Source organism: Rhinatrema bivittatum, chromosome 14, assembly GCF_901001135.1.
Source record: "Rhinatrema bivittatum chromosome 14, aRhiBiv1.1, whole genome shotgun sequence".
In the NCBI taxonomy this organism is placed as follows: domain Eukaryota; kingdom Metazoa; phylum Chordata; class Amphibia; order Gymnophiona; family Rhinatrematidae; genus Rhinatrema; species Rhinatrema bivittatum.
The window spans coordinates 17,816,663-17,842,211 of NC_042628.1; the positions used below are offsets into that span (position 1 = coordinate 17,816,663).

General features: G+C 45.2%; 1 protein-coding gene across 1 annotated transcript in view; it reads left to right on the forward strand.

Annotated features, from left to right (window-relative positions):
* Nucleotides 1-25,549, forward strand: part of DNAH3 (dynein axonemal heavy chain 3) — a 184,433-nt gene that overhangs the window by 36,647 nt on the left and 122,237 nt on the right. Inside the window, exons 9-15 of the mRNA XM_029576090.1 lie at nucleotides 477-672; nucleotides 6,278-6,457; nucleotides 8,905-9,041; nucleotides 13,021-13,126; nucleotides 20,066-20,244; nucleotides 22,100-22,284; nucleotides 25,373-25,496. Of these exons, the coding sequence (XP_029431950.1) occupies nucleotides 477-672; nucleotides 6,278-6,457; nucleotides 8,905-9,041; nucleotides 13,021-13,126; nucleotides 20,066-20,244; nucleotides 22,100-22,284; nucleotides 25,373-25,496 (1,107 nt within the window). The remainder of the gene's footprint in view (nucleotides 1-476; nucleotides 673-6,277; nucleotides 6,458-8,904; nucleotides 9,042-13,020; nucleotides 13,127-20,065; nucleotides 20,245-22,099; nucleotides 22,285-25,372; nucleotides 25,497-25,549) is intronic.

Consider the following 25,549-nt stretch of genomic DNA (forward strand, 5'->3'; position numbering starts at 1 on the left):
TAGCTATAAAGTTATCTATCTGTGATAAGCCAGACTTTTATGGTCTGGGAACCTGATAAGCATGGGGTAACCTACACAGCACAGCAGAAACTACCATAAACTTGCTGGGCAGACTGGATGGACCATTTGGACATTTTCTGCATCATTTCTATGTTTCTATGTTACATTGGAATGTAACTGAATCTCTAAATGATAATAAAGCAAACCGATCTGTAAATTAACATGGTTGAACTTCAATTTTTATTATTTGTATTTATTTGTTTATTCAAAACAATAAAAAGATGTACAAGAAAAGCAAAGAATAGAAAACTTTTATTTACAACAGTGTACCATGCTTTTCAAACATTAAAATCTCCCAGGAAATGGGTGAAAATATAAAATAAGTGATGTTTTCATTTCTATTTAGTGTTTTATGTTTTTAAGATGATCTAATCTAAATCTTTCATATTTTCATGTTTTTTGTTATGTGAGTACAGATGGATTCCAGCTTGTGCCACCCTTTTTATCACCCATAAGGATAAATGGATTCAGTTTGCACCGCAGAATGCTGATGATTCCTCTGAGAAAGTTCAACAGTTATTTTCAAGTGCGGCATCTCTTATGTCTTTACAGCTGCGTGAGATGGTTATAAACTCTCTAAAGGATCTCTTTTCAGTTTTTAATTTGCATAAGGTACTTGGTATGCTGTAAGATGATAAAAGTGGCTTCATAATTTGGGATAGTAAAAGCTATTAGGTGAATTTTCACATGAGTTACACATATAAATGTAACATGCTGTTCCCTGTACATACCCGGATCAGTCCAGAACAGCTGGGTTTTGCCTCCCCACCAGCAGATGGAGACAACAAGACTTCGCGGACTCTGTCCTATACCCTTGAGGTGTCACCTAGTGTCTGCCAGTATTCTTCTGTTTCCAGCAGATTGTGGAGGTGCAAAGCCTAGTGTCTCTTAGGGGTGCTAAGTTAGGGGTAGTTTTTTCTGCTTTCATAACTTAGTGCTGGTGTTGTTTGGTTAGGTGAACTTTGTCAGGGTCCCTTTAAATTAAAAAAAAAAAAAAAAAAAAAATTATTTAGGGAAGAAGAAGACAAGCAGTGAAGGCAGCGTCTAGCCTCTCAGGGGGTTGTCAGGTCCTGGTGGGACCATCCCCCCTGGTACTCGAGGCTGAGAGCAGAGGGTTGGGGACCCTACAACTGCCGTGGCACAGGGTGATGCCGGGGGTCTCGGCTGTCTCATCCTCAGCCTGCCTGACTTCGTCAAGGTAAAAAAAAAAAAGTTTAAAAAGGTTCGGGAAACTTGCCTTGGGGTGCCAGGACTCTCCGGTCGGGTGTTCGCTCTGTTTTCGTCGCGTTTTCGCTGTTTTTCAGCCCGTTCTTCGACTGGGAAATTGCTCCGATCGCCGCAGTTCTTTTTTTACGTGGTGTGTGGTGCGGCCTGCTCTGCCTGTGGCAGTGCGTGTGCGCAGATTTCCCGCGCTGGGGTCTGTACGGCCTATCTCTCTGGTGGGGAGGGCCCATCGCAGGATTTTCCTCACAGAGCTCCTCAGGAAAGCTCCAGGCCGCTTCGGGAACCTAGGAGGCCTGATCGTGGGGGGAAGAACTCTGCTTCTTTCCGGTTGAGTGCTGTATCGGAGGCTTTATTAAAAACTTTCCAGGACCAGGAAAGAGCAGCGCTGGAGGTACTAGGAGAGGGGTCCTCTCCCCTTCCGCTTTCCCCGAGGCCGGCTGCTCCTGGTGGAGGCGCAGTTCCGAATGTCCATGAGGGCGATTTTTCAGAAGAGGACCAAGATCCGGAGTCCGAGGATTCTTCTTCTTCGTTCTCTTCACAATTTGTCAAGATGCTGCACAAGTTCTACAAGGCTCGCAAGTCGGAGAAGAGGTCGCGCTGCAAGTTGCCACGGGAGTCTTCTTCGTGAAAACGCTCCAGGCCTTCGGGGGGTGGGGATGCCCCCAAAGCGAAGCACCCTCTCTGGTCTCGGTCCCAGCTGGCGGAGTCTTCTCAGACGGACTCGTCGGATGACGGTCCGGCACCTCCATTGGCTCCAGGGGACAGGCAGGAGGAGGATCTGGATCTACACCCTCAGCCATCCAAGTCAGGGGGTGTCCCGGCGGTGGAGGGCGATGATCCCAAAGTGGTGCGCCTGTTTCGAAGAGATGAGCTGGGACTGCTGATACCCGTCATTCTGGGGGAGCTCTCCATTGAAGTCCCGCCTGAGGATTCCAGGTTTGGGACTATGGACCCCGTCATGGTGGGTCTCCGAGGTCCGGCTTGTTCTTTTCCCTTTCATTTGCCGGTCACGGATTTGTTATTCAAAGAGTGGGACAATCCAGATCTTGGCCTGAAGGTCGGATGGACGATGGACAAATTGTATCCGCTACCGGAGGACGCTTTGGAACTCCTCAGGCTTCCCAAGACGATTGGCTGATCCGAGCGAAGTCGGAGGTGCAGTGTCAGGAAGCGGTCTGTCGGGTACTACAGTTGCTACGCGACCTAGGTTGGGTAGTCAACCTGTCCAAAAGTCGACTGACTCCCACACAGTCCCTGGAGTTTTTGGGAGCTTTGTTCAACACCCGGCAGGGCATGGTCTCCCTCACGGCAGAAAGGGTGATCAAACTTCAAGGTCAGGTTCGTACCTTGTTAGCCAAGTCTCCTCCAATAGTTTGGGATTATTTACAGGTGCTGGGTTCCATGACATCGACTCTGGAATTAGTTCCTTGGTCTTTCGCTCATATGAGGCCTTTGCAGTCCGCATTGCTTTCCCACTGGAACCCAGTTTCAGAACGGTTTCGTCTTCTGTTGCCATTGACGGGATACGCTCGCTCAAGCCTGGTCTGGTGGCTAAACCAGGACAACCTACGGTGGGGTGTGCCGTTGGTTATTCTGGATTGGACGGTGGTCACCACGGATGCCAGCCTTTATGGTTGGGGTGCGGTTTGTCAGCGGACCTCAGTGCAGGGCAGGTGGTCCTCGCAGGAGGCCCATTGGTCCATCAACCGTATAGAGACCCGAGCAGTGCGGTTAGCTCTGCAGGCGTTCCTTCCGATGCTACGAGGCAAGTCGGTACGCGTCCTCTCCGACAATGCGACCACTGTGGCTTATATCAACTGGCAGGGAGGAACAAGGAGTCGACCAGTAGCGTTGGAAGCTCGGTTGTTGATCTCTTGGGCGGAACGGAACTTGTTCAGTATAGCTGCCTCCCACATCTCTGGGGTTGACAACGTTCGAGCGGACTTCCTCGGTTGACATTGCATAGATCCAGGGGAATGGGAGCTTGCGGACGAAGCCTTTCATCGCATTTGAGCTCGTTGGGGACCACCCTGTGTAGATCTAATGGTGACTTTCAGGAACACCAAGATGCCCCGTTTCTTTGCCCACTGCAGGGAACCGTGTGCGGAGGGCGTGGACACGCTGGTTCTCCCCTGGCCGGTGGATGTTCTATATGTATTTCCTCCTTGGCCACTCATCGGCCGCACTCTTCGCAGAATAGAAGTGCATCCGTCTGAAGTCATTCTCGTCGCTCCCGAGTGGCCGAGACGTCCTTGGTTCGCGGATCTGATCAATCTGGCCATCGGTGGTCCATTGAGGTTTCTGGATCTACCGGACCTTCTACATCAGGGTCCGGTTTATTTCGATCAGGTCGAATGCTTTTGTCTAGCGGCATGGCTTTTGAGAGGAAACGTCTGAAGTCCCATGGGTACTCGGATGCGGTGGTATCTACGATGTTGCAGTCCCGTAAGGTTTCCACTTCCTTGCCTTATGTCAGGGTCTGTAAAGTCTTTGATGCTTGGTGTCTCGCCAGAGGGGTGGTGGCTACCTGGGCGGGAGTCTCGGACGTCTTGAGTTTTCTCCAGGATGGTTTGTCGAAGGGCTTGTCATGGAGTTCTTTGCGAGTGCAGGTGGCCGCGCTTGGTTCTTTGAGTGGTAACATACGTGGACTAAGCCTAGCGGCAGACCCGGACGTCTCCCGTTTTTTACGCGGGGTAAAGCATTTGAAACCTCCTGTCTGGGAACCATGTCCGTCTTGGAATTTGAATTTGGTTCTTAAAGCCTTGTGTACGGCACCCTTTGAACCCTTATGTAGGGTTACTTTGAAAGATCTCACCTTAAAGGTAGTATTTTTGGTGGCGATTGCCTCCGCTCGGCAACTGTTGGAGCTCCAAGCGTTGTCGTGTAGGGAATCTTTCTTGCGGATTTCTGATTCGGGAGTTTCCCTACCTATGGTTCCTTCTTTTCTACCCAAGGTGGTGTCTTCTTTCCATGTGAATCAGTCAGTGGAACTGCCAGCTTTCTCTGATCGGTTGGACCCCGATTATAAGGAATTACGGAACTTGGATGTTCGGCGAGCTTTGCTCTGCTACCTGGACTAGGGGGGCACTCCATGAAGTTAGCATGGGGCACATTTAAAACTAATCGGAGAAAGTTCTTTTTTACTCAACGCACAATTAAACTCTGGAATTTGTTGCCAGAGAATGTGGTTCGTGCAGTTAGTATAGTTGTGTTTAAAAAAGGATTGGATACGTTCTTGGAGGAGAAGTCCATTACCTGCTATTAAGTTCACTTAGAGAATAGCCACTGCCATTAGCAATGGTTACATGGAATAGACTTAGTTTTTGGGTACTTGCCAGGTTCTTATGGCCTGGATTGGCCACTGTTGGAAACAGGATGCTGGGCTTGATGGACCCTTGGTCTGACCCAGTATGGCATTTTCTTATGTTCTTATGGAACTTACTAATGAGTTTCGGGTGTCAGATCATCTTTTCGTGCTCTGCAATGGACCTCCTCGTGGTAATATGGCTTCTAAGACCGCAATAGCTCGTTGGTTAAAGGAGGCCATAAATTCTACGTATTTGTTAAGTGGGTGGCCGTTACCAGTGGGCCTTCGGGCTCACTCTACTCGGTCTCAAGCTGCCTCCTGGGCGGAAAGTCATCAGGTATCACCCGAGGAAATTTGTAGAGCGGCTACGTGGAAGTCGCTCCACCACACCTTTGCTAGACATTACCGTTTGGATGTTTAGGTGTCAGGGACAGGGACATTCGGAGCAGGGGTTCTGCGTGCGGGCCTCTCCGGATCTCATCCCAAATAGATGAAGCTCTGGTACATCCCAGGAGTCTGGACTGATCCGGGTACGTACAGGGAAAGGAAAATTAGTATCCTTACCTGATAATTTTCGTTCCTGTAGTACCACGGATCAGTCCAGAGTCCCACCCTCTTTAGGGTCTTCTCAGTTTGGAGAGTCCACGCTCTTGTATTCCTGTCTAGTTTTTATTTGCAGACTGATTGTGTTACTCTGCGGCCCATGGCTGCTGATCCCATCTGGGGGTTCCAAGAGCCAATTTTTTCCGGTTGTTCGGTTACTGTACATAGTTTGGGGATTTTTATAATCCATTCTTCTTTGACATTTAGTAATACTGCCAGACTGTAGGTGGCACCAGCCCAGATAAGGCGGAGTTTGTTGCTAAACTTCTGTCTCCATCTGCTAGAGGTGGGGCCAAACCCAGGAGTCTGGACTGATCCGTGGTACTACAGGAATGAATATTATTAAGTAAGGATACTAATTTTCCTTTACATATGTAAAACCTAGTTTTAAGCATGTAAATGCTTTGGGGTAAATTTTAAAACTACGCGTGGGCGTCCATGTGCGCGCGCTTCCCGGCACGCACACACGGATACCCGATTTTATAACATGCGTGCGCATGTTATAAAATCGGGGGTCAGTGCGCACAAGGGGGTGCACACTAGTGCATCTTGTACGTGCCGACACATGCGGCCTTCACCCGTTCCCTTCCCCCTACTCTATCCTTCCTACCCCTTCCCCTAACCTTCCCAACCCCTAGCCCTATTCTAACCCCCCCCCCTCATTTCTTTAACTTACCGTTTGCGCCTGCTGGCACACAATCCCTTGGCACAGCGGCAAATGGCCACTGTGCCGGGGACCTCTAGCTCTGCCTTGCCCCCTCCCCGCCCCTTTCCCGAAGCCCTGGGACTTAGACGCGTCCTGGGGCTTTATGGGTGTCACCGGACCTTTTTAAAATAGGCCCGGCGCGCATAACCCCACCTACGCGCGTAAATCCTCTGAAAATCTGGCCCTTTGCTTCTAATGTACATCTCTGGTAGATGGCCTACTAGAACGTGATCCTTCCCCCTTAATAGAATTTACGTCAGACTCCATTGACATAGACACCCCAGCCATCATATTAGGAGATTTCAATCTCCATGTTGACTCCCTCCCCCTCTCCTCCTCTTGTTTATCCAATGTTTTTTTCATATCTTTTCTTTGAGGATGGGAATGATTTTGGAGAATCATATTACGATATGGATTTTTTCACACCTCAAATGCTAATTATCAAACTCAAAGAAGAAGAACCCAAAATTATATTTGAACCATTCTGGGAAGAATGCTGGAATTTAGTACATAATTGCTTTAAAGAGATTGTCAATAGTGCTGAAGGAATACCAAAGGTATGTTTTTACTGAAAAGAAATATACAGAGCAGAGTATAGTAAATAAGGATTTGCACTGAAACGGAGTACCATGCGACACTTACTGTTGTTCATATATGCTCAGATCTCTAGGCAAGCAGCATTTGCTAAATCAGGGCTAGCCAGCTGTGATCCTCAAGAGCCACAAACAGGCTCATTTTTCAGGATATCCATAATGAATATGCATGAGATATAAATACATACAAAGGAGACAGTACATGCAAATCGATCTCATGCATATTCATTGGATATTCTGGAACCCAGACCTGTTTGTGGCTCTTGAGACCTGGAGTAAGCTACCTTTTTGCTAACTAGTGAGATCCTATGACCCTGCCACCTGAATTCAGTGAAATTAATTGAAAGTCTACTATACTTTTATAAAAAGAGAAAACTTTACAGAGCTTTACACCCTTTTACTTCTGGTCTGCAAAATTCCTGAGTAAAGTAAATGGTCAAATATCTGCAAGGCTCTTAAAGGTGAATTTTAAAAGCTTGGCAAGCACATCAATCAGGGGTTACACGAATATATCGGGCTTGCTCGTACTGAGCAGATTTTAAAAGCCACTGAGATACATGTGTATCTCTGGGAGTGCGCACATCTCAGACGTTTTCAGAAAGGGGCTTGGGCATAGGTGTTTCGGGGCATGTACCTGAGATAGTCACATAAATATACACCGAGGTCCCCTGCCGTGTAACCTCTGCTATTGATAAAATAAAGAAAACTAGACATATCAGCAGGGTTTTAAAGATCGGGGCTAACTGGGGAGAAGGAAGGCTAATAAACTAGCGGGGTTTTGAAGATCTCTTAACTGGGTTAACTGGTTTTAGTGGCAATGGCGTTGGCGTGCACCCCTTTTAAAATGCCCCCACTTTTGCAGTACAAGCGGCATTTGCACGCACAGGTGTGTGCCCACTTAAAATTGGGTGCGCATGGCCAGCCTATTTTATAATATGTGCACATATGCGTGTGTATGCTATAAAATGGCCACGTCCCTGGCCACTGGCCGATACACATGCATACTTGTGTGCCTGTGCACCGATTTCAAAATTCACCTTTTAATTTTTAATTTTAATTTGATTTTATTTTTCCTGGGAACAACAACAAAAATAGGAGAAAATTAGTGCAACACATGACCCCCTCATTTTTCTGGGTAAATAAGCTTTATTTTGATGGAGAGAAGTATTAAGGCCCACACAGCCTCCCCTCTGTCAGCAGAGGATACTGGATAGATGAGCAAAAGCTGCATAGGAAACAAGGATCACAGACTCTACTAGAGTGTGCAGGTGAATGACTCAGTACCGGGAGGTGTGTGTGGTGGGGTGGGGGGGGGGGGGGGGGCGGAGTTGGAGTCTGGGTCATTTACAAATTTTGTAGAACAAAAACCAAAATTATGTATTTTAAAATAATGGTGAAAATCAGTAAAAGCTAATTAATGGCTTTTGTAAAATCTGCAATTTTTTTAAAGTAAAAATTGGTTTAAATTAGGGGGTTTGCACATACTTTTTTGTTTGTTTAGTTTGGTTTTTCATTTCGTTTATTGTTTTATTTATTTTCTTGTTTTTAAAATGAAAAAGCCCAAACAAAATATAAAAAAAAAAAAAAAAAAAAAGAAACAAAAAAATAAAATGTCAGCCCCATCCCCAAAAAAGAATAAAGCCACTCCTGAGTCCTCCTCCTGATACCCTCTCAAACCCTCATACTAAATTGATGTTATGCACAGGGCAGGCCAATCCCCAGTCGCTCCTGCCCCACCAGTACTATAATAATAATATTAAAAATAATAATAATATAAAAAATGGTGCTAGCAGGGCAAGGCTGGCATCATTTTAGATTTTTTTTGTAGAAGATGATGCTTGGCCTGGGCCTGGCCAGTATCGTTGTATATAGAAGAAATTTTAAAGTCCTGTTGGGGTAGGAGTGACTGGGATCTCACTTGCCTTATGCAGAACATCAACTTAGTAAGAAGGTTTTGAGAGAGGGAAAATCGGGAGGAGGACCCGCACTTGAATTTTTTTTTTTTTTTTGCGGAATACTTTTTAAAAATGAAATGATGTAAACGAATGAAAATTCTTTTGTTTTCTTTCATTTAATTTTAAAAATAAATTAAAACTGAATAGGAAATTTCATTACATTTTTCCATTATGTTTCAAACAAATGCATATTCAAAATTTAAACTGATTACGGAGGGCCAAAACTAACAGGATATTGGGTCCTTGCCATTTTTTTCTCATGCTGCAATAAAATATTTGGGTTATTTGGGGGTCAATTTGATTCTGTTCTGCTGAAATTTATTCCTAGCAAAATGTTTTGCACATTTCTCTACTTTTGCAGGAAAGGGACCAGAATGCTTACTATTGTAAAAAGTTCATTGTGCAACATCTCTCTCTGTCCATAATGAAATATGTGGATTGTATTTTTTTTTTTAGGTAGAAGTTGAACTTTTTCCTGATATTCAAGGGGAAAAATTAATTCTTAGTACTGTCAAGCAAGATGAATTTTTGGTCTCAGAGTATGTGAACAAAACAAAGGAGATTTTCTATGATAATACAGTTGGTCCACAGAAGTAAGTTTTGCCTGAAAAAGTAGCTTAAATTATTATTGGGCAAGCTCCCTGATTGCCTGCATCATTGGTATGAATCTTTCAAAGAAAATATGTGAAACGTCTTAAAGCAAGTACTGCACTGTAGACACCCTTAGCTCTACTTAACATTCATCGCTTTTATTGATTCTTTTTGATAACTTGTATTTGCTAAAATTATACAGGCTAATTTTAAAATGAGCGTTTGTGCACCCATACATGTGTGTATCAGCGCATGAGTGGAGATACGCTGGAATTTTAAATCATGCACGCTCTTGTATGCATATGATCACATGTATGCATATGATCACATGTAAGCAGGTTAGAGATCTTGGGGTGATTCTAGACAATCGTCTAAACCTAAGGAAAATGGTCAATTCAACAACGAAAGATTGCTTTTACAGATTACAGTGATCTTGGGGTGATTCTAGACAATCGTCTAAACCTAAGGAAAATGGTCAATTCAACAACGAAAGATTGCTTTTACAGATTACAGGTCTTAAAACGACTTAAACCTCTCTTATTCTTCCACGACTTCAGGACAGTCCTCCAAGCGCTACTGTTCGCCAAAATAGACTACTGCAGCGCCCTTCTACTAGGACTCCCCAAATCCACTACCAAACCTCTTCAGATGATTCAAAATGCGGCAGCAAGATTGTTGACCAGTACCAGCCGCTACGAACACATATCACCAATTCTCAGGAACCTACACTGGTTACCAGCAAATTACAGAATTCTATACAAATCAATCATCTTAATCCATAAAACCATCCATCATCAACTTCAACTTGACCTAGAAATACCTTTCAAACTTTACTCCTCTAACAGACCAACTAGAGACATTTACAAAGGCACTCTTAATGTTCCACCCACTAAAGCTACACGCCTCGCTACGACCAAAGACAGAGCCTTTTCGACAGCAGGCCCTTCCATCTGGAACAGTATCCCATCAAACATCAGACTGGAGCCATGCCTATTAACTTTCAGGAAAAATCTTAAAACCTGGCTCTTTCTCCAAGCCTTCCCTGAACCACCAGACAATCACTAGCTGGCCTTCTTTCTTACCCAGTCTGTCACTCCGTTTCTCAAAGAAAAAAATAAATGGACTCTTAGACTTCAGATTAAAGTACCGTTCTTAAGTTTGTAACTTGTACACTCTACGGTAAAATTACTTTACTGGCCTTTTCTTCTTTCCAGCTTGTTGCAAGCTTCCAAGTTCTCGCCCCCTGTTGAATGTAACTTTGACTTATTCCTGCTTTGGTTATCTTTCGTTTACGTGAATTTGTTACTCTAGTTTTTTCCCTTTGTTAAACTGTAAACCGATCCGATATGGTAATCTACTATGAAGGTCGGTATATAAATTGTTAAATAAATGATTTAAAATATACCTACTGCGAGGAGGAAGTGACATCACCGACTGAGATGCTTTCTATATATTGCATTCAGATATAGAATCAACTGCCCTTAAGCTTACAATCTCTGCCTGAGATCAGATACATTCCTCAGCTATGGCCACTTGCCGAAAAACGACTGAAATGAAGCATTTTTTTGAAGCAGGTAATGCTTCGGGGAAACGTGCGAGTTGGGCTCAGGCCACACGAGACCAAGCCTCCTCTGATTCTGAACCTGACAACAAGATTGGAGGGAAGGGTGAAGCACCCATTAAAACAATTACTCGCTCTAAGTTGCAAGGCTGGTTTCAGGACTTATGGAAGGACATTAAATCGATGAAAACTGAAATAATGGCGGTGATGACGGAAATGAAGGGTGACATTACTGAGCTGGGAAATCGTGTGGACGAGGTGGAGCAGAAGATGGACAAACAAGATCTGCTTCTCACGGAAATCAGTCAGAGATCTTCGACAAGCTTGAAGAACTCGAGAACAGATTCAGAAGGAATAATATTAGAATCAGAGGCCTGCCAGAGGACCCTCAATATGATAATGCTGTCTTGGTGATGCAGTGTACCCTAGTCCTTGCTTCAGTCTTGTCTTGCTTTCATTACCCATGCTTTCATCAGCTCACCTCCCGCGGTGTGGCTTGGGGCTCCTCCCTGGGCCATGCCGCGGCCCAAGGGCTCACATCACCAGCTTCAGAGATGACCGCGCCTCCGTGCCTCGGAGTGTAACAGCTGCTGGAGGTCGTACTTGTAATAGGACCCGAAGGCCACCGAGCCCTCGGGTCGTAACGGGATCCGAAGACCCTAAGCCCTCGGTCCCTACATCTGCCGGAGGTCGCGCTCGTAACATAAATAGAGGTTTTTTAAATCTGCATTGCTCACGCATGGCCCACATATCTGCGTTATGTGGGCATTTTTGCGCGAACAACGCTTTTAAAATCATTTATTAGTAAGTACAACACCTCTTGATAAATAAAATGATGAAAGTGTTGTGTATGTCTAGGTTATTGAATTAGTAAGTAGTAGTAGGAAGAGAGTGGCCTGATGACTTAAACATAGAAACATGATGGCAGAAAAAGACCATATGGCATCTAATCTGCCCACCTTCTACAATCCCTACCCCTAGTTTAGAAATCCCATGAAAAACATGATGGCAGAAAAAGACCATATGGTTTATCTAATCTGCCCACTTCTACAAGCTCTACCCTCCTTCAGAGATCACTTGTGCTTGTCTCATGTTTTCTTGAATTTAAATAAGGTCCTTGTCTCCACCACCTTGAGTGGTGGAGACAAGCATCCATGCTTGTCTCCACCACATGCATCCACCACTCTCTCTGTAAAGAAATATTTCCTTAGATTACTTCTGAATCTACCCCTTTTCACCCTCATCCTATGACCTCCTCGTTGCAGAGCCACCTTTCCATTGAAAGAGGCCCTCCTCCTGTGTATTGATACCTTGAAGGTATTTACATGTTTCTGTCATGTCTCCCTTATCCTGCCTTTTATCTAGGATGGTGTTCAGTTCCTAAACAGAAATCAGAACCTTGTACTTGTAAAAATATCACCAAAGTGTCTCTTCCTATATTCAGAGTCTTCACAGACACTGAATGCATGAGGTCAGAGAGACTAAGAGTGTGTAGTTTTCCCTGACACATCCCAGTAGGAGGTGTCTTGCAGAGGAGTGTGTGTTTAACGAAACTTATGAGCCCATTTGTTCGTGGGCCTGTACCTTCAGTCTTCTGACCCAACCCTAGGACTTGGGAGATTTTTCTTGGGATCTATGGAGGCTTGAGATTGGAAAGGACCAAGAGTGAATCAAAGGAAGAGGGGAGTTAGTCCTATACTTCTCATAGTCCATGGGAGATTACCTAAAAGTTCTGAAGAGTGGATTTCTGGTTGGCGTCAGCTTGAGGACTGCCAGGCTGGGAAATCTACTTGCAGACTTGCTGTTGCAAGAATCTGAAAGTGGAGACTCTTCTGAACTGTATCAGTTTTTTACTGCCGAGGAGTCTGCATTCAGTTTGCATGTATCAGCCAGGGAAGTGCCTAGGAAGGTTCCCCTTTAAGACTACCTACTGCCAGGGATGTGCTGATTTACCAGCGACTGTATCTGTGATTTCTAGGAAGTGCATTATTTCAAAGTGTACCTCCTGTTGAATGTTCATCTGCAAGCAAATTAACCAGCAAAAGGATTTGTTTTTGAACAACCTCAATTCGGTGTTGGGTTTGTTTGAGGATCTGTAATAAAAGCCTCTAGCTTCGAAAGACTAACTTTCCCCCCATTTAGGAAAGAACCCAGGAGCATCGGTCAGGACATGGCCCCAGCAGACCCAAATGTACCTCTATGCCCTATTGATAGTTGGTATATCAAAAGTTACATTTGAGATAACACTGGATGGATAATTATGAAAAATACAAATATCTGAAGTGTGTTTGGAGTCTGGTGCAGCATCGGAGACGTTGCATGGATACATATGGTTGTGATTAGCAGTATGTAGATAAATAATGTAACATATAGTATAATAAATCATATTGGGTATATATTCTTTCTTTTCTATCTTTAAGATACTTAATTTCATACAGAAAATACAGTGATCTTTTGAACAACAAGGCAGAACAAGATATTACTGCATTTCTCAAAGAAGAACATTCACTTCAGGCCTTTACTAAGGTAATGTTTAATACTTGTTTATTTTATATTTTTATATTATGCTTTAAACTAGAGTGCCATACAATTGAAGTAGCCTGTATTTTGTGAAATTTGTGGATGTATAAAAATTATGCACAGCTTGGAAGCAATCTCTCTGGGACAGATCCCTGTACAGGTAAAGCACAAATCTGAGGCTAACAGGAAGCCGAGAACCATAATGGACCAGAAACAATTACAAGAGGAGATCCCACCTACAAACTTGGAACAGCAGATTCTACTTACAAACAACTGCTTAAACCCTCTATCAAGTTAGCAGCAAAATATAAGGCTAAATTTCCCAGAAGTATCTGCCCCTTTCCCCCCCCCCCTCCCAGAAAGAAAAGGGTACCTTATTCCCTGTCACTGCTACTAAGATGAGAGATACAAGTCCTACTGCTGCACCAGAGATGGTGGAAATGGATACAGTAATTTTTAAACAGTTCTACAGTGTAGGCTGGTATATGATCTGCTCCATATACACCAGGGTTCCTGTACTGTGGGTGAGTACACGGTGGAATTTTGAACCCTGGGCTCTGAGCTCAACTGGCGGGAGGACAGTCTGGTTGCCATTTTCCTAGAAGGCTTCTCCAGGAAAATAACAGATGAGTTGGCCGCATGGGAACACCTGACAACCCTGGAAGCGCTCATCTCCCTGATGGGCAAGATAGATTGGCACCTGCAGGAAAGGGCAAAGAAAACCATCTGGTTCACAGGACATTCACTTTGGCCCCCTCATTTCCAGTGGCCTCCCACACCTACTCTGCCTTCCACGGCTGTCCCAGCAACTGCGGAGGAACCTATGCAGCTCAGCCGCTGCAAACTTGCCCCAGAGGAGAGAATTTGTCATCGATAACAGGAGTTTTGCTTGTATTGTTCGACCAGAGGTCACCTCATTGCTCAGTGTCCTGAGAGGTCAGGAAACTTAAACCCCTAGGCTCAACAGGGAAGGCGATCCTGGGCCTTACCGTTCCCACTCCCTAACTTTTGGTTCCTGTTACCCTGGAGATGGCCCAACTTCTTTTGCTATGCGGCTCTTCATTGATTCCAGAGCTGGAAGAAATTTCATCCTTCTGGATTTTGTACGGCAGCTACAAATACCTACGCAGTTGTTGCCACAACCTCTCACAATTTCCTCTGTGGTATGGAGATCCACTCCCAGGATCCCTCACCAAGATGACTGTACCCCTCCAATTCCAGACTAGCTTGTTGCACACCAAAGAAATCGTCTTTCACATCATCCACCAGGCAGTCAACCCGGTGATTTTAGGTCTGCCCTGGCTCTGACAGCACCAGACACAGTTTGACTGATCTACCTTGCAACTAGCCTGCTGGGGACCTACCTGCTTCAACTCCTAACTATCCTTCCCAGAGCACCTCAGATCCTTGATAGTGTCTTCCGCCCTATCCAGACTTCCACCCCAATATGTGGATTTTCAGGATGTCTTTTCTAAGAAGCACGCAGAAACCTTGCTGCCCCATCACCCATATGATTGCAGCATAGAGCTTCTTCCCGGGACTTCACCTCGGGAAAAGTGTAAGCCCTCTTGCTTCCAGAGGTGCAAGCCATGTCTGAATACTTCAAACACAATCTTGTCAGAGGGTTCATCCAGCCATCTTCTTCCCCAGTAGGCACTGGGTTCTTCTTTGTGGCCAAGGACAGATCCCTTAGACCATACATAGACTACCGAGGCCTGAATTCCTTCATGAAGAAGAACCAATATCCTTTGCCACTCATCACTGAACTCTTCGATCACCTACAGGGAGCCAGGATCATCACAAAACTGGACCTCTTCGGCACCTATAACCTTATCTGCATGAAGGCTGGGGACTAGTGGAAAACCATTTTTAATACACGAGATGGGCATTAAGAGCATCTGGTAATTCCCTTCGGCCTCTGCAGTGCCCCTACAGTCTCCCAGACTATGGTTACCGAGATCTTTAGGGACCTTCTTCATACATGTGTGGTTGTATACCTGGATGATATCCTGATCTTTTCCCAAACCTTGACCTCTTATCACAGACATGTCAGGTTTGTCCTACAGTATCTCTGAGAAAATAACCTGTGTGCCAAGCTTGAGAAATGTCTTTTCAAGCAACAGGAGCTCCCCTTCTTGGGCTACATTGTCTACCAAAGTAAAAGCAGTCCTAGAGTGACCCTGTCTGGAGGGAATCCCATTGTGTCTGGAGGGAATCACAGTGGTGTGATTATCCCATTGTACAGGTCCTTGGTGAGGCCTCACCGTGAGTACTGTGTTCAGTTCTGGAGACCGTATCTCCGAAGGGACAGAGACAGGATGGAGGCGGTCCAGAGAAGGGTGACCAAAAAGGTGGTGGGTCTTCATTGAATGACTTATGAGGAGAGATTGAAGAATCTAAATATGTACACCCTGGAGGAAAGGAGGGGTGATATGATACAGACTTTCAGATACTTGAAAGGTTTTAATGATCCAAAGACAACGTCAAACCTTTTCCATTGCAAAAAAATCAGAAGATATCCCAATATAAAGAAGGAGCAGAGAAAGCACTCCAAAAAGTACAATATCCAATCCACAAGGAGTGCAAAGGAATTATAGGTCCAAATCTCTTGAACACATCCTGTTGAATAGAGGTGTGCAATTCACCACCCAGTATTGGCAAACTCTCTGCAAGAAGTTTGGAATCACTCTGGACTATACAACCATCTACCACCCTCAAGGTAATGGACTAGCCAAGAGTACCAACTGAACACTTAAGACCTTCCTATGCTCCTGTGTTAATGAGCACCAGGTTGACTAGGCCTCTCTTCTTTCATGGGTGGAATTTTCCCACCACAAGCATATTAATGCTGCCACAGGTTCTTCTTTTCAAATCATCTACAAGAAGCAACCTCAAGTCCCATTGCCAATTCCCCTAATGGTATCATATTCTGCATCCCTGCTCTCAACGGAAGAATTACTGAGGCTCTGGGAACAAACCAACACCCTTATCAACAAGGCTGCTGCCAGAGCTAAAAAAGTCACCGATACCAAAAGGAGACTGGAGATAAGGTATGGCTGAGTACCAAAAACCTATGCCTCCTCATCCCCTCATTATGCTTGGCGCCCTGCTTCATAGGACCTTTCTCAGTAATATACCAATTAGGTCCCATCATTTATCAATTGAAGCTATCTCCCATGCTAAAGATTCATAATTCCTTCCAGGTCTCCTTACTTAAATCTCTGGTAATTTCATGGCTTACTTGCACCACTCCAGAACCCAAGGAACTCATCTTGGAGGAAGATACGATATACGAAGTCAAACAGACACTGGATTCCTGCAAAAGGGGTAACAAGATAGAATACATGATCTTCTGGAAAAATTGTGGCTCAGAGGAAAACTCCTGGGAACCCTCGACTAACATAGTGGATCCTAGCTTTCGGAGAGAGTTTCACCAACAGTATGCCTCAAAACCCAAACCCCAGGCCTCAAAGAGGGGGCCTAAGGGGGGAGAGTACTCTTACATCTGTGGCTCGTGGGCGTTTCCTGTGAGACACGCATCTTACCTTTCACCGGTGTCTTTGCAGAAAGACACCGCCAGCAACCCTGAAGTGACTGGTTGACTCTGGCCTCCTTAGCATGCACATGCACCAACACAGCCACATTTAAAGGGCCCATGGTGGAAAAGCCCCTGTGGCGCCCTTTGATGATGTCATTGACCTATCCTTCATAAGGCTGCCACAGATGCTTTCCTAATGCCTTAGCAAAGGTCCAGCTACTTAGTTGTGCATGTTGCTAGCCTGATCCTGTTTTGGCTGCCTGGCCTGCTCCACCTTAAGAACATAAGAACATAAGAAATTGCCATGCTGGGTCAGACCAAGGGTCCATCAAGCCCAGCATCCAGTTTCCAACAGAGGCCAAAACCAGGCCACAAGAACCTGGCAATTACCCAAACACTAAGAAGATCCCATGCTACTGATGCAATTAATAACAGTGGCTATTCCCTAAGTAAAATTGATTAATAGCCATTAATGGACTTCTCCTCCAAGAACTTATCCAAACCTTTTTTGAACCCAGCTACACTAACTGCAGTAACCACATCCTCTGGCAACAAATTCCAGAGCTTTATTGTGCGTTGAGTGAAAAAGAATTTTCTCCGATTAGTCTTAAATGTGCTACTTGCTAACTTCATGGAATGCCCCCTAGTCCTTTTATTATTCGAAAGTGAAAAGAACCGAGTCACATCTACTCGTTCAAGACCTCTCATGATCTTAAAGACCTCTATCATATCCCCCCTCAGCCATCTCTTCTCCAAGCTGAACAGCCCTAACCTCTTCAGCCTTTCCTCATAGGGAAGCTGTTCCATCCCCTTTATCATTTTGGTTGCCCTTCTCTGTACCTTCTCCATCGCAACTATATCTTTTTTGAGATGCGGCGACCAGCCCTCAGACTGATTTCTGGTATTGACCTCTGCTTCATGCCTTGTCTCACCTGACTGCTTCCTGTCTCTGATCTCTGCTTAGATTATCGTCTCGTCTGCTAGCTGCCTGCCTCCAACTTCTGCCTGGACCCTTGTCTTGACTGTCAGCTGCCTGCCTTGACCTTAGCCTGGCTCCGGATTTTGCTATTTCGCCTACTCCCAGAGACTTTTACCTAAGAGCCCCTCCCTGCAGGTAGAGCCAATCTCACCCCAGTCCAAGGATCCACAGACGCAACACTCTGTGCCCACAACACAAGATTAGAAGCTTAGGAGTCATCCTAAGCCAAGAAGTAACGAGGAAAGTAAGGTGACATGCAATCAATGGTACTTGTACACTTGAACTATTCTAATGACATCTATATGGGTCTGCAGAAAAAGACAATGAGAAAACTACAAAATGCCACTGCCAGGACAATCATGGGTAGCAGGAAATTGGAACAGGCTTCTCCCTTTTTAATCACCCTACACTGGCTTCCATTTGTTCTTCCCTGTCAAATTTAAAATTCTATCCCTTACATTAAAGGTATTTAAAAGCACTGGCCCCACTTATCTCTCTGAAAAGATAAGCGGGTATCATCCCCCCCAGAAAATATATGATCAAGCCAAAAGCAACATCTGACCACTCCATCCATTAAAACACTATGTTTGAAAAAAAATAAGGTTCAAAAGTGTTCAGCGTGTCATGGTTGGGCAGGCTGGATTTGGGAATTACCCCTACAAGAGCAGGGCCAGACTCTGGGGCAAGGCTGGACTGGGTTTTCTGCCTGTACCAGCCTCATTCCCTGAAGGTTGAGCACTTGGCTTCTGGTGGCCGGCAGGACTTAGCTGGAACACGGCACAGGCTGGGAGGTGGCACATGGTACAGGCTGAGCTGGAGACATGGCTGGTACTGAGGGCAGGCAGGAGCTGGATACAGGCAGGGCTGAAGACATGGACTGCAACCAAGGGCAAGGCTGAGGCTGGAGACAAAGCCCTGAACAGGAGACAATGCTGAAGATGGTTAAATAAGGGTTGAAGTGTGGGTGCAAGCCTGGACTGGAAACAGGGACTGGACAGGACAAGGACTGGACTGGGCTGGACAAGACCAGACAGGACAAGACAAGGACAGGACTAGAATGACCCAAACCAGGCACAAGGCTGGCTAGGCAAACCTAGAAGGTCCAAAGTCTACAAGGCAAGACAGGGAGGCCCAGGAAGCCACTGAGCAAGGCAGGAAGTCATGGAAGGCTACAAGGCAAAGCAGGAGGCCAAGGTAAGCCACAAGGCAAGGCAGAAAGCTGAGGTAGGCCACAAGGCAGGAAAGCAAGGCAAGGAAGCACATATGGCCACATCAAGGTAACTTGATGAAGAGACAAGGAGGGAATGGATAGGCTGGGTTAAGTAGGGCTGGAGATGCTACCTTAAAAGATCAGCGAGAAAGTGGCTAGAGTGGCTTTGAGGGAGGCTCGCTGATGACCTCTGCTGGTGGTGGTGATGGGTGGCTGCGCAGAGGTGCTGACCTAGATCTGGTGAATTCACTTCCCCTCTAGTTGCAAACCATTAATGAATGCTTGGACTTTTGGCACCAACTAAAAACATGACTTTTTGGCTAGCAGAATTATATCAGCTGAAAACATACTGCAATATATTCTGTACTTAAGGGTCAACTGAGAAGTTAAATTTTCATAAACTATGATACTAAGTGGTTAGAAAATTGTGATTTTCTCTAAATTATAATTTGAATAATATCTGTATCTGATCTATCTTATCACTAATCTTGATGTAAACCAATCACGTTAAGTAGCATCTTAACTGTTCCCTACATTATAAATTTGCACATTTATTTTTATTTATTTATCTGATTTTTATATTCTGCTTTTTGGCGCTTCAAGGGAGATTACATTCAGGTAGATATTTCCCTGTCCCCAGAGATCTTACAATCTAAGTACCTGATTCACAAAAGGTTTTTCCCCATAGACACAACATGGGAGAAAAGCCTTAATGACTCTGGCAACAGAGGGTAAAGTGACTTGCTCAAGGGCAGGCATTGAGATTTGAACCCTGGTTTCCCTGGTCTAATCACTAGGCTACTCCTCCAAATATTGTTTGTAGCCCTGTTAACTACACTATGAGCCACTTTGAAGTGACTGACCATCCATGAAAGATGGACTAAAAATCTTGAATAATGGACAATCACAATTCATTTTCTTTTATTGATGCCATATCTGGGTGGCATTTTGTTTAGAAAAGTTTGTAATTAGCTTTTACTGTTTCTATTTGAAACTGTACTAATGGTAGCTGCCTTATCATCATAGCTGGCTGCATGACATTAATCATATTTGAATATCCAGATGTGATCTGTATCATTACTCCTTTACTTTCAAACTCCATAGAAGGGCGCAGAGCTCTAAAAACAAATAAAGAAATGCATGCAGTGTATGTGTATATTGTGAAGCAGTTTGAATAAGAAAACCAATCTAACAGGGGTATTCTTTCCTTTCATGCAGAAAATTAATGATTTAACAGATCTGAAAAGAGAAATTGCCTCCATGCACATCACTGTTCCTCTAGCCTTGTTTTGCCTTGATGCTTTAAGTTTGAATGATGAGCTCTGCATGCGAGTCCAAAAACTAAAAGACAGATTGATTGTTTTCCAAGTGGATGAAAACAGGGTGCTCAATACGAGGTATACATTTGTTTTAGTAAGTTTTAAAGATCTCAGTACACTGAGCTGGTCCTGTGGCTAAGTCACTGTGCATTGTAATGTGGGAGATCCAGGTTTGCATACCTCATCCATCCGTGATGGTTGGGCCAGGCTATACTTCTAAAATGCTATGCTCAGGCCTGGGGGGGGAACACTTGCAATTACTGTGGAGATCCCTGCTGACTGCAGGTAGTGTTGAGGGTGCATCTCACTGGAGGTACCCCTTCAGCAGGTGACAGTTCCTTAGAACCATCTGGGCATGTTGTCTGGGTAGGAGGGGTTTAAAGATGGAGGGAGACTTTCAGCACATTAATGGCTTAATATATTAGTTACTGCAAAGTGGAAAGAAAAGAGATTTCTGCTCTTATTTTCCTCTCCTATAGCAATGTGGTTTTGCACTATGGCTGCTTCACTAAATCTCAGTAATCCACATTCCCTGTACGTACCCGGATCAGTCCAGACCATGGGTTGAGCCTCCTGTCCAGCAGATGGAGACAGACCAAAACTGAAAGGGTATCCTATATCAGGACAGAGAGTTACCCTGCAGCCCTTCAGTATTTGTCTGTCTCCAGCAGATGCAGGCAGCTCACCTTGCAGACCTTAGAGAATCCAATGGTAACAGGGGGCGGGCCTGCGAAAGCTGGCAGCCATCGCACGATACGCTTCGAAAATGACCCCCTTAGCCGGTTAGAACTTATCTGAATAAGTTACGATGTATATTCAGCAGCATGGCAAAGCTGCTGAATATATGCATATACACACACTTAGCTTGATAAGTCTACCTGGCTGAGCTTAGACCTGCTCTACGGTTCATCTAAACTTACATATATAGGGGCAGATTTTCAAAGGGGTACGCGCGTACCCCCCGAAACCTGCCCCAAGCTCCCCCTGCGCGCGCCAAGCCTATGTTGAATAGGCTCGGTGGCGCACGCAAGCCCTGGGACGCGCGTAAGTCCCGGAGCTTTCCTGGGGAGGGGGCATGTCGGGGGGGGGGGGGGCGTGTCGCGGTGGCGTGTCATCCGGGGGTGGGGCCACAGGCGGGGTTCCGGTCCGGGGGCATGGCCGAAGCCTCCGAAACCGGGGGCTGGGGAATCGCAGGCAGGCAGGTGTAACTTTTCTAACAAAGGTAGGAGGGGGGTCTAGATAGGGCTGGAGGGGTGGGTTAGGTAGGGGAAGGGAGGGAAAGGTGCGGGGGTGGGGTGGGGTGGAAGGAAAGTTCCCACCGAGGCCGCTCTGATTTCGGAGCGGCCTCGGAGGGAACGGAGGCAGGCTGCGTGGCTTGGTGCGTGCAGGCTGCCGATTTTGGGCAGCCTTGCGCGCGCCAACCCCGGATTTTAAAGGATACGCGTGTATCTATTAAAATTCGGCGTACTTTTGTTTGCGCCTAGTGGGCGAACAAAAGTACGCGCGGGCTTAGTTTTTAAAAATCTACCCCATACTTATGTGGCTAACTCGCTCCGCCCCCAATCCTCCCAGCCTACTTTTTATGCATTTAACTTTTAGCTGTATAAGGGATTTATACGGCTAAGCAGCAGCTGCTGAACGTAGGCACATATTCAGCAGCTGCTACTTAGTTGCATAAGTTGTGCTTATCTGGCTAAATAGCACTGAACGTGCTTTGAATGTTAGGCCCACATTGTTTTTCTACCAGTTCTCTGGTAAACTGTTTCATAGCCTCACTATTCTAGGAAAAAGATATACGAACTGTTCCCTATTCTCTCCTCTCCTAACCCTTCGCAGATCTGGCATGCCTTTGAGATCTGCCAGATCTCTCTTGGACTGTCCACTGTTCTAATCTAAAGAAATAATTCCAATGTATTCCTTTTTTATATTGTAGCATTTGCAATCAATATAATACAATTGTAGACAAAGCTGGTGAAGATCCTGTAAACACTGAAGAATTGGTAGCTCTTACTGAATACCTAAAGAAATGTAGAGATGTCACTACATTTAAGCTGAAGGACGACATTGCTGAAGCAGCCAACAGACTGAAATTTCTCCTGAACTATGCTAGTCTTCCTTGTAAGTTAAAAGTATTTGTATTTATTTAGATTGAGCTCATGCCTTTTCATTGGTAGCTTAAGGCATGTTACATTCAGGTACTGGAGGTGTTTTCCCTGTCTCCAGAGAGCTTAAAATCTAAGGACCTAATTTGCCAAGTTTTTTTTTTTTTCTCCTCCATGGACACAGATTGGAAAAAAAAATGTAAATCAGGCTCTAAGTTTGAGCTTGAGGCAATAGAGGGCAGGGTGACTTGTCCAAGGCCACAAGGAACATCAGTGGAATTTGACCCCTAGTTTCCCAGCCCACCGCTCTAACCACTAGGCTATTCCTCCATTTCATAAACATGGGAACAGCTCTATGGATAAAGAAAATTATAAGGTAATTGTTATCAGGTGCTATATGTAACATATTAAAATGGTAAAAGGTGATAATAGGTTTAGACAAGTTTTTTGCAGATTGTGATACCTTTCATTTGACCACCAAAAGAAATATTGTAGTCCTTGAACTTCTCCAGGTGGACTGTTTGTGATAAGCTCAGACAATTTTGTCCTATTTGAATTCCAGTGATATATTTTAATGAAAAACATCGTTATTTTAGCTGTTCAGACTCATAATAATGGGTTGTGAATTTATGGAATTCTTGGGGAGGCAGGTTCAGTTCAGTTCATCTGCTTCTCGGAAGAATGGCATTTTTTGCAAGTAATAGACTCATGCTTTTGATGATGATTATGTGAAAGAAGTACCTCCTGATGCAGATTACAAAACATGGTCTCTTGTCGGGGACCATAGCTACTGCAGCAGAGAAGCTAAGTATAAGCACATTTTATTTGTAATTATAAAAATGAGAAAAATATAATGAATCCATTAGCCTATGATTAATTATAAGGCAAATGAAGTTCCCTGTATGTACCCGGATCAGTCCAGACTCCTGGGTTTTGCCTCCCCTCCGGAAGTTTTAACGGACTCCAGCAGATGGTGGAGGTGCAAAACCTTTAGTCTGGGTTTAGTGTTAGGTTCTCCGTGCCCTTTGTAATGTGCCTTTTGAGCCGCTGAAGCGGGTGACCTTGAAAGATCTGACACTGAAGGTAGTTTTCCTTGTGGCTAAGTTTCGGAGCTACAGGTCTTATCTTGTTGGGAGCCCTTCTTAAGGATTTCTAACGAAGGAGTTTCTTTATGAACGGTTCCCTCTTTTCTTCCGAAAGTAGTGTCCTCTTTTCATTTGAATCAGATGGTGGAGCTCCCATCCTTGGCGAGCCTAGATCTTTTGCTTCCGAGTCTAGGGAGTTAAGACAGTTGGACGTCAGACGCGTGCTGATACGTTATTTGGAGGTCACGAATGGTTTCCGTCTTTTGGACCATCTGTTTGTCCTATGGAGTGGTCCCAGGAAGGGTCAGAAAGCTTCAAGGGCCACCATTACACGCTGGCTGAAGGAAACTATTGCTTCGGCTTACCTAGTTCAAGGCCGTCCGATTCCGGTCGGTCTCTGGGCTCATTCTACTAGATCGCAAGCAACTTCGTGGGCGGAATGTCAGCAGGTGTCGCTGCAGGAGATTTGTCGAGCAGCTAACTGGAAATCTCCGCACACGTTTGCTAGGCCTTACTGTCTAGATGTCTGGGCCCCAGAGCCCTGTTGCTTCGGGGCCAGTGTTCTCCGAGCGGGACTCTTTCAGTCCCACCCTGGTTAGAGAAGCTTTGGTACATCCCAGGAGTCTGGACTGATCCGGGTTCGTACAGGGAAAGGAAAATTGGTCCTTACCTGCTAATTTTCGTTCGTGTAGTACCACGGATCAGTCCAGAGTCCCACCCATGGGGAGAGGGAAAGTCCGCTCGGCCGGTTGTTATTCATTTCTGCAGATTTATCGAATGTTCTTATACTGTATGCCCCCCTTTACATGGGCATGGTTTCGTTCAATACGTTACAAGGTTTTCATTCCCTCTGCTCTTCGGGGGGAAGTTTGGCTTCACTGGAAGTTATGGTTTTCTGCTTGGGTACAGTGTAATACTGACAGACTCTAGGTGGCACTTCAGGGGTATAGGACGGAGTCCGTTAAAACTTCTCTGTCTCCATCTGCTGGAGGGGAGGCAAAACCCAGTCTGGACTGATCCGTGGTACTACAGGAACGAAAATTAGCAGTTAAGGACCAATTTTCCTGTATAACCCGCTACCGGAAGTGCCTATTATGACTGGCCACTATTGATGGTATCATAATCATACTAAGGACTTTGTTGCACTGTTTATACTTATTTGAGTCCTTTGGTTCACCTTTGTACAAACTGAGTGTTAACAAAAAAGAACATACCATATATTGGACACACAACCGCACGCAGAGAAATTGGTTAAATATAGCAAACATTTGAAACATCAGAACATTATCGTCAATAAATAATATGAGACATGAGGGATTGAGACAGTAATAAAGTTCAAAGCCATGATGATTAGCATTATTGCTCTTGCGTTTCAAACTTGTGCTAATTCAACCTTGTGCTAATTCAACCATTTTCTTTGATAATTTGTCACAGAAAAATTATCAAAGATGCATTATTTCTGCTAACAAATCTTCACTATGGGCCGGATTTTAAAAGGTACGCGCGATTTTATAACATGCGCGCGCAGCCGCACGCATGTTATAAAATCTAGGGTTGGCGCGCGCAAGGGGGTGCACAATTGTGCAACTTGCGCGCACCGAGCCGCGCAGCCTTCCTCCGTTCCCTCCCGCTCCCCCACCTTCCCCTCCCTTCCCCTACCTAACCCGCCCCCCAGCCCTACCTAACCCCCCCCCCCTTACCTTTATCCTATAAGTTGCGCCTGTCTCTGGGCAGGCATAGGTTGCACGCTCTGGCTGACGGCTGGCCCGTGATCCCGGGCACAGCATCAAATGGCCGCTGTGCCTGGAGGCTCTGGCCCCGGCCTGCCCCGCCCACATCCCGCCCTTTTTTTCAAGCCCCAGAGCTTGTGTGCGTCACCGAGCCTATGCAAAATAGGCTTGGCGTGCCTAACCCCGCTGCGCGCGTAAATCCAGCCGGATTTACGCGTGCAGGGCTTTTAAACTCTGCCCCTATGGGCTTAGATATTACCTTTAATGAAGTTTTCCTCTATTATTCTAGTTGAAGATCTACATCTGAATAGTATTGTCTTCCAATGGCCAGACCAAATTCAGACGGTCCTTGAAGTCCACTTAAATCGCCTGTCAAACAAGAGAGATAATGTGGAGGAAACATTGAAAAGAAGGTACATCTTTATGATTGGAAGCTCTCCAGGAAGGAAACAAAAAATGCATTGGC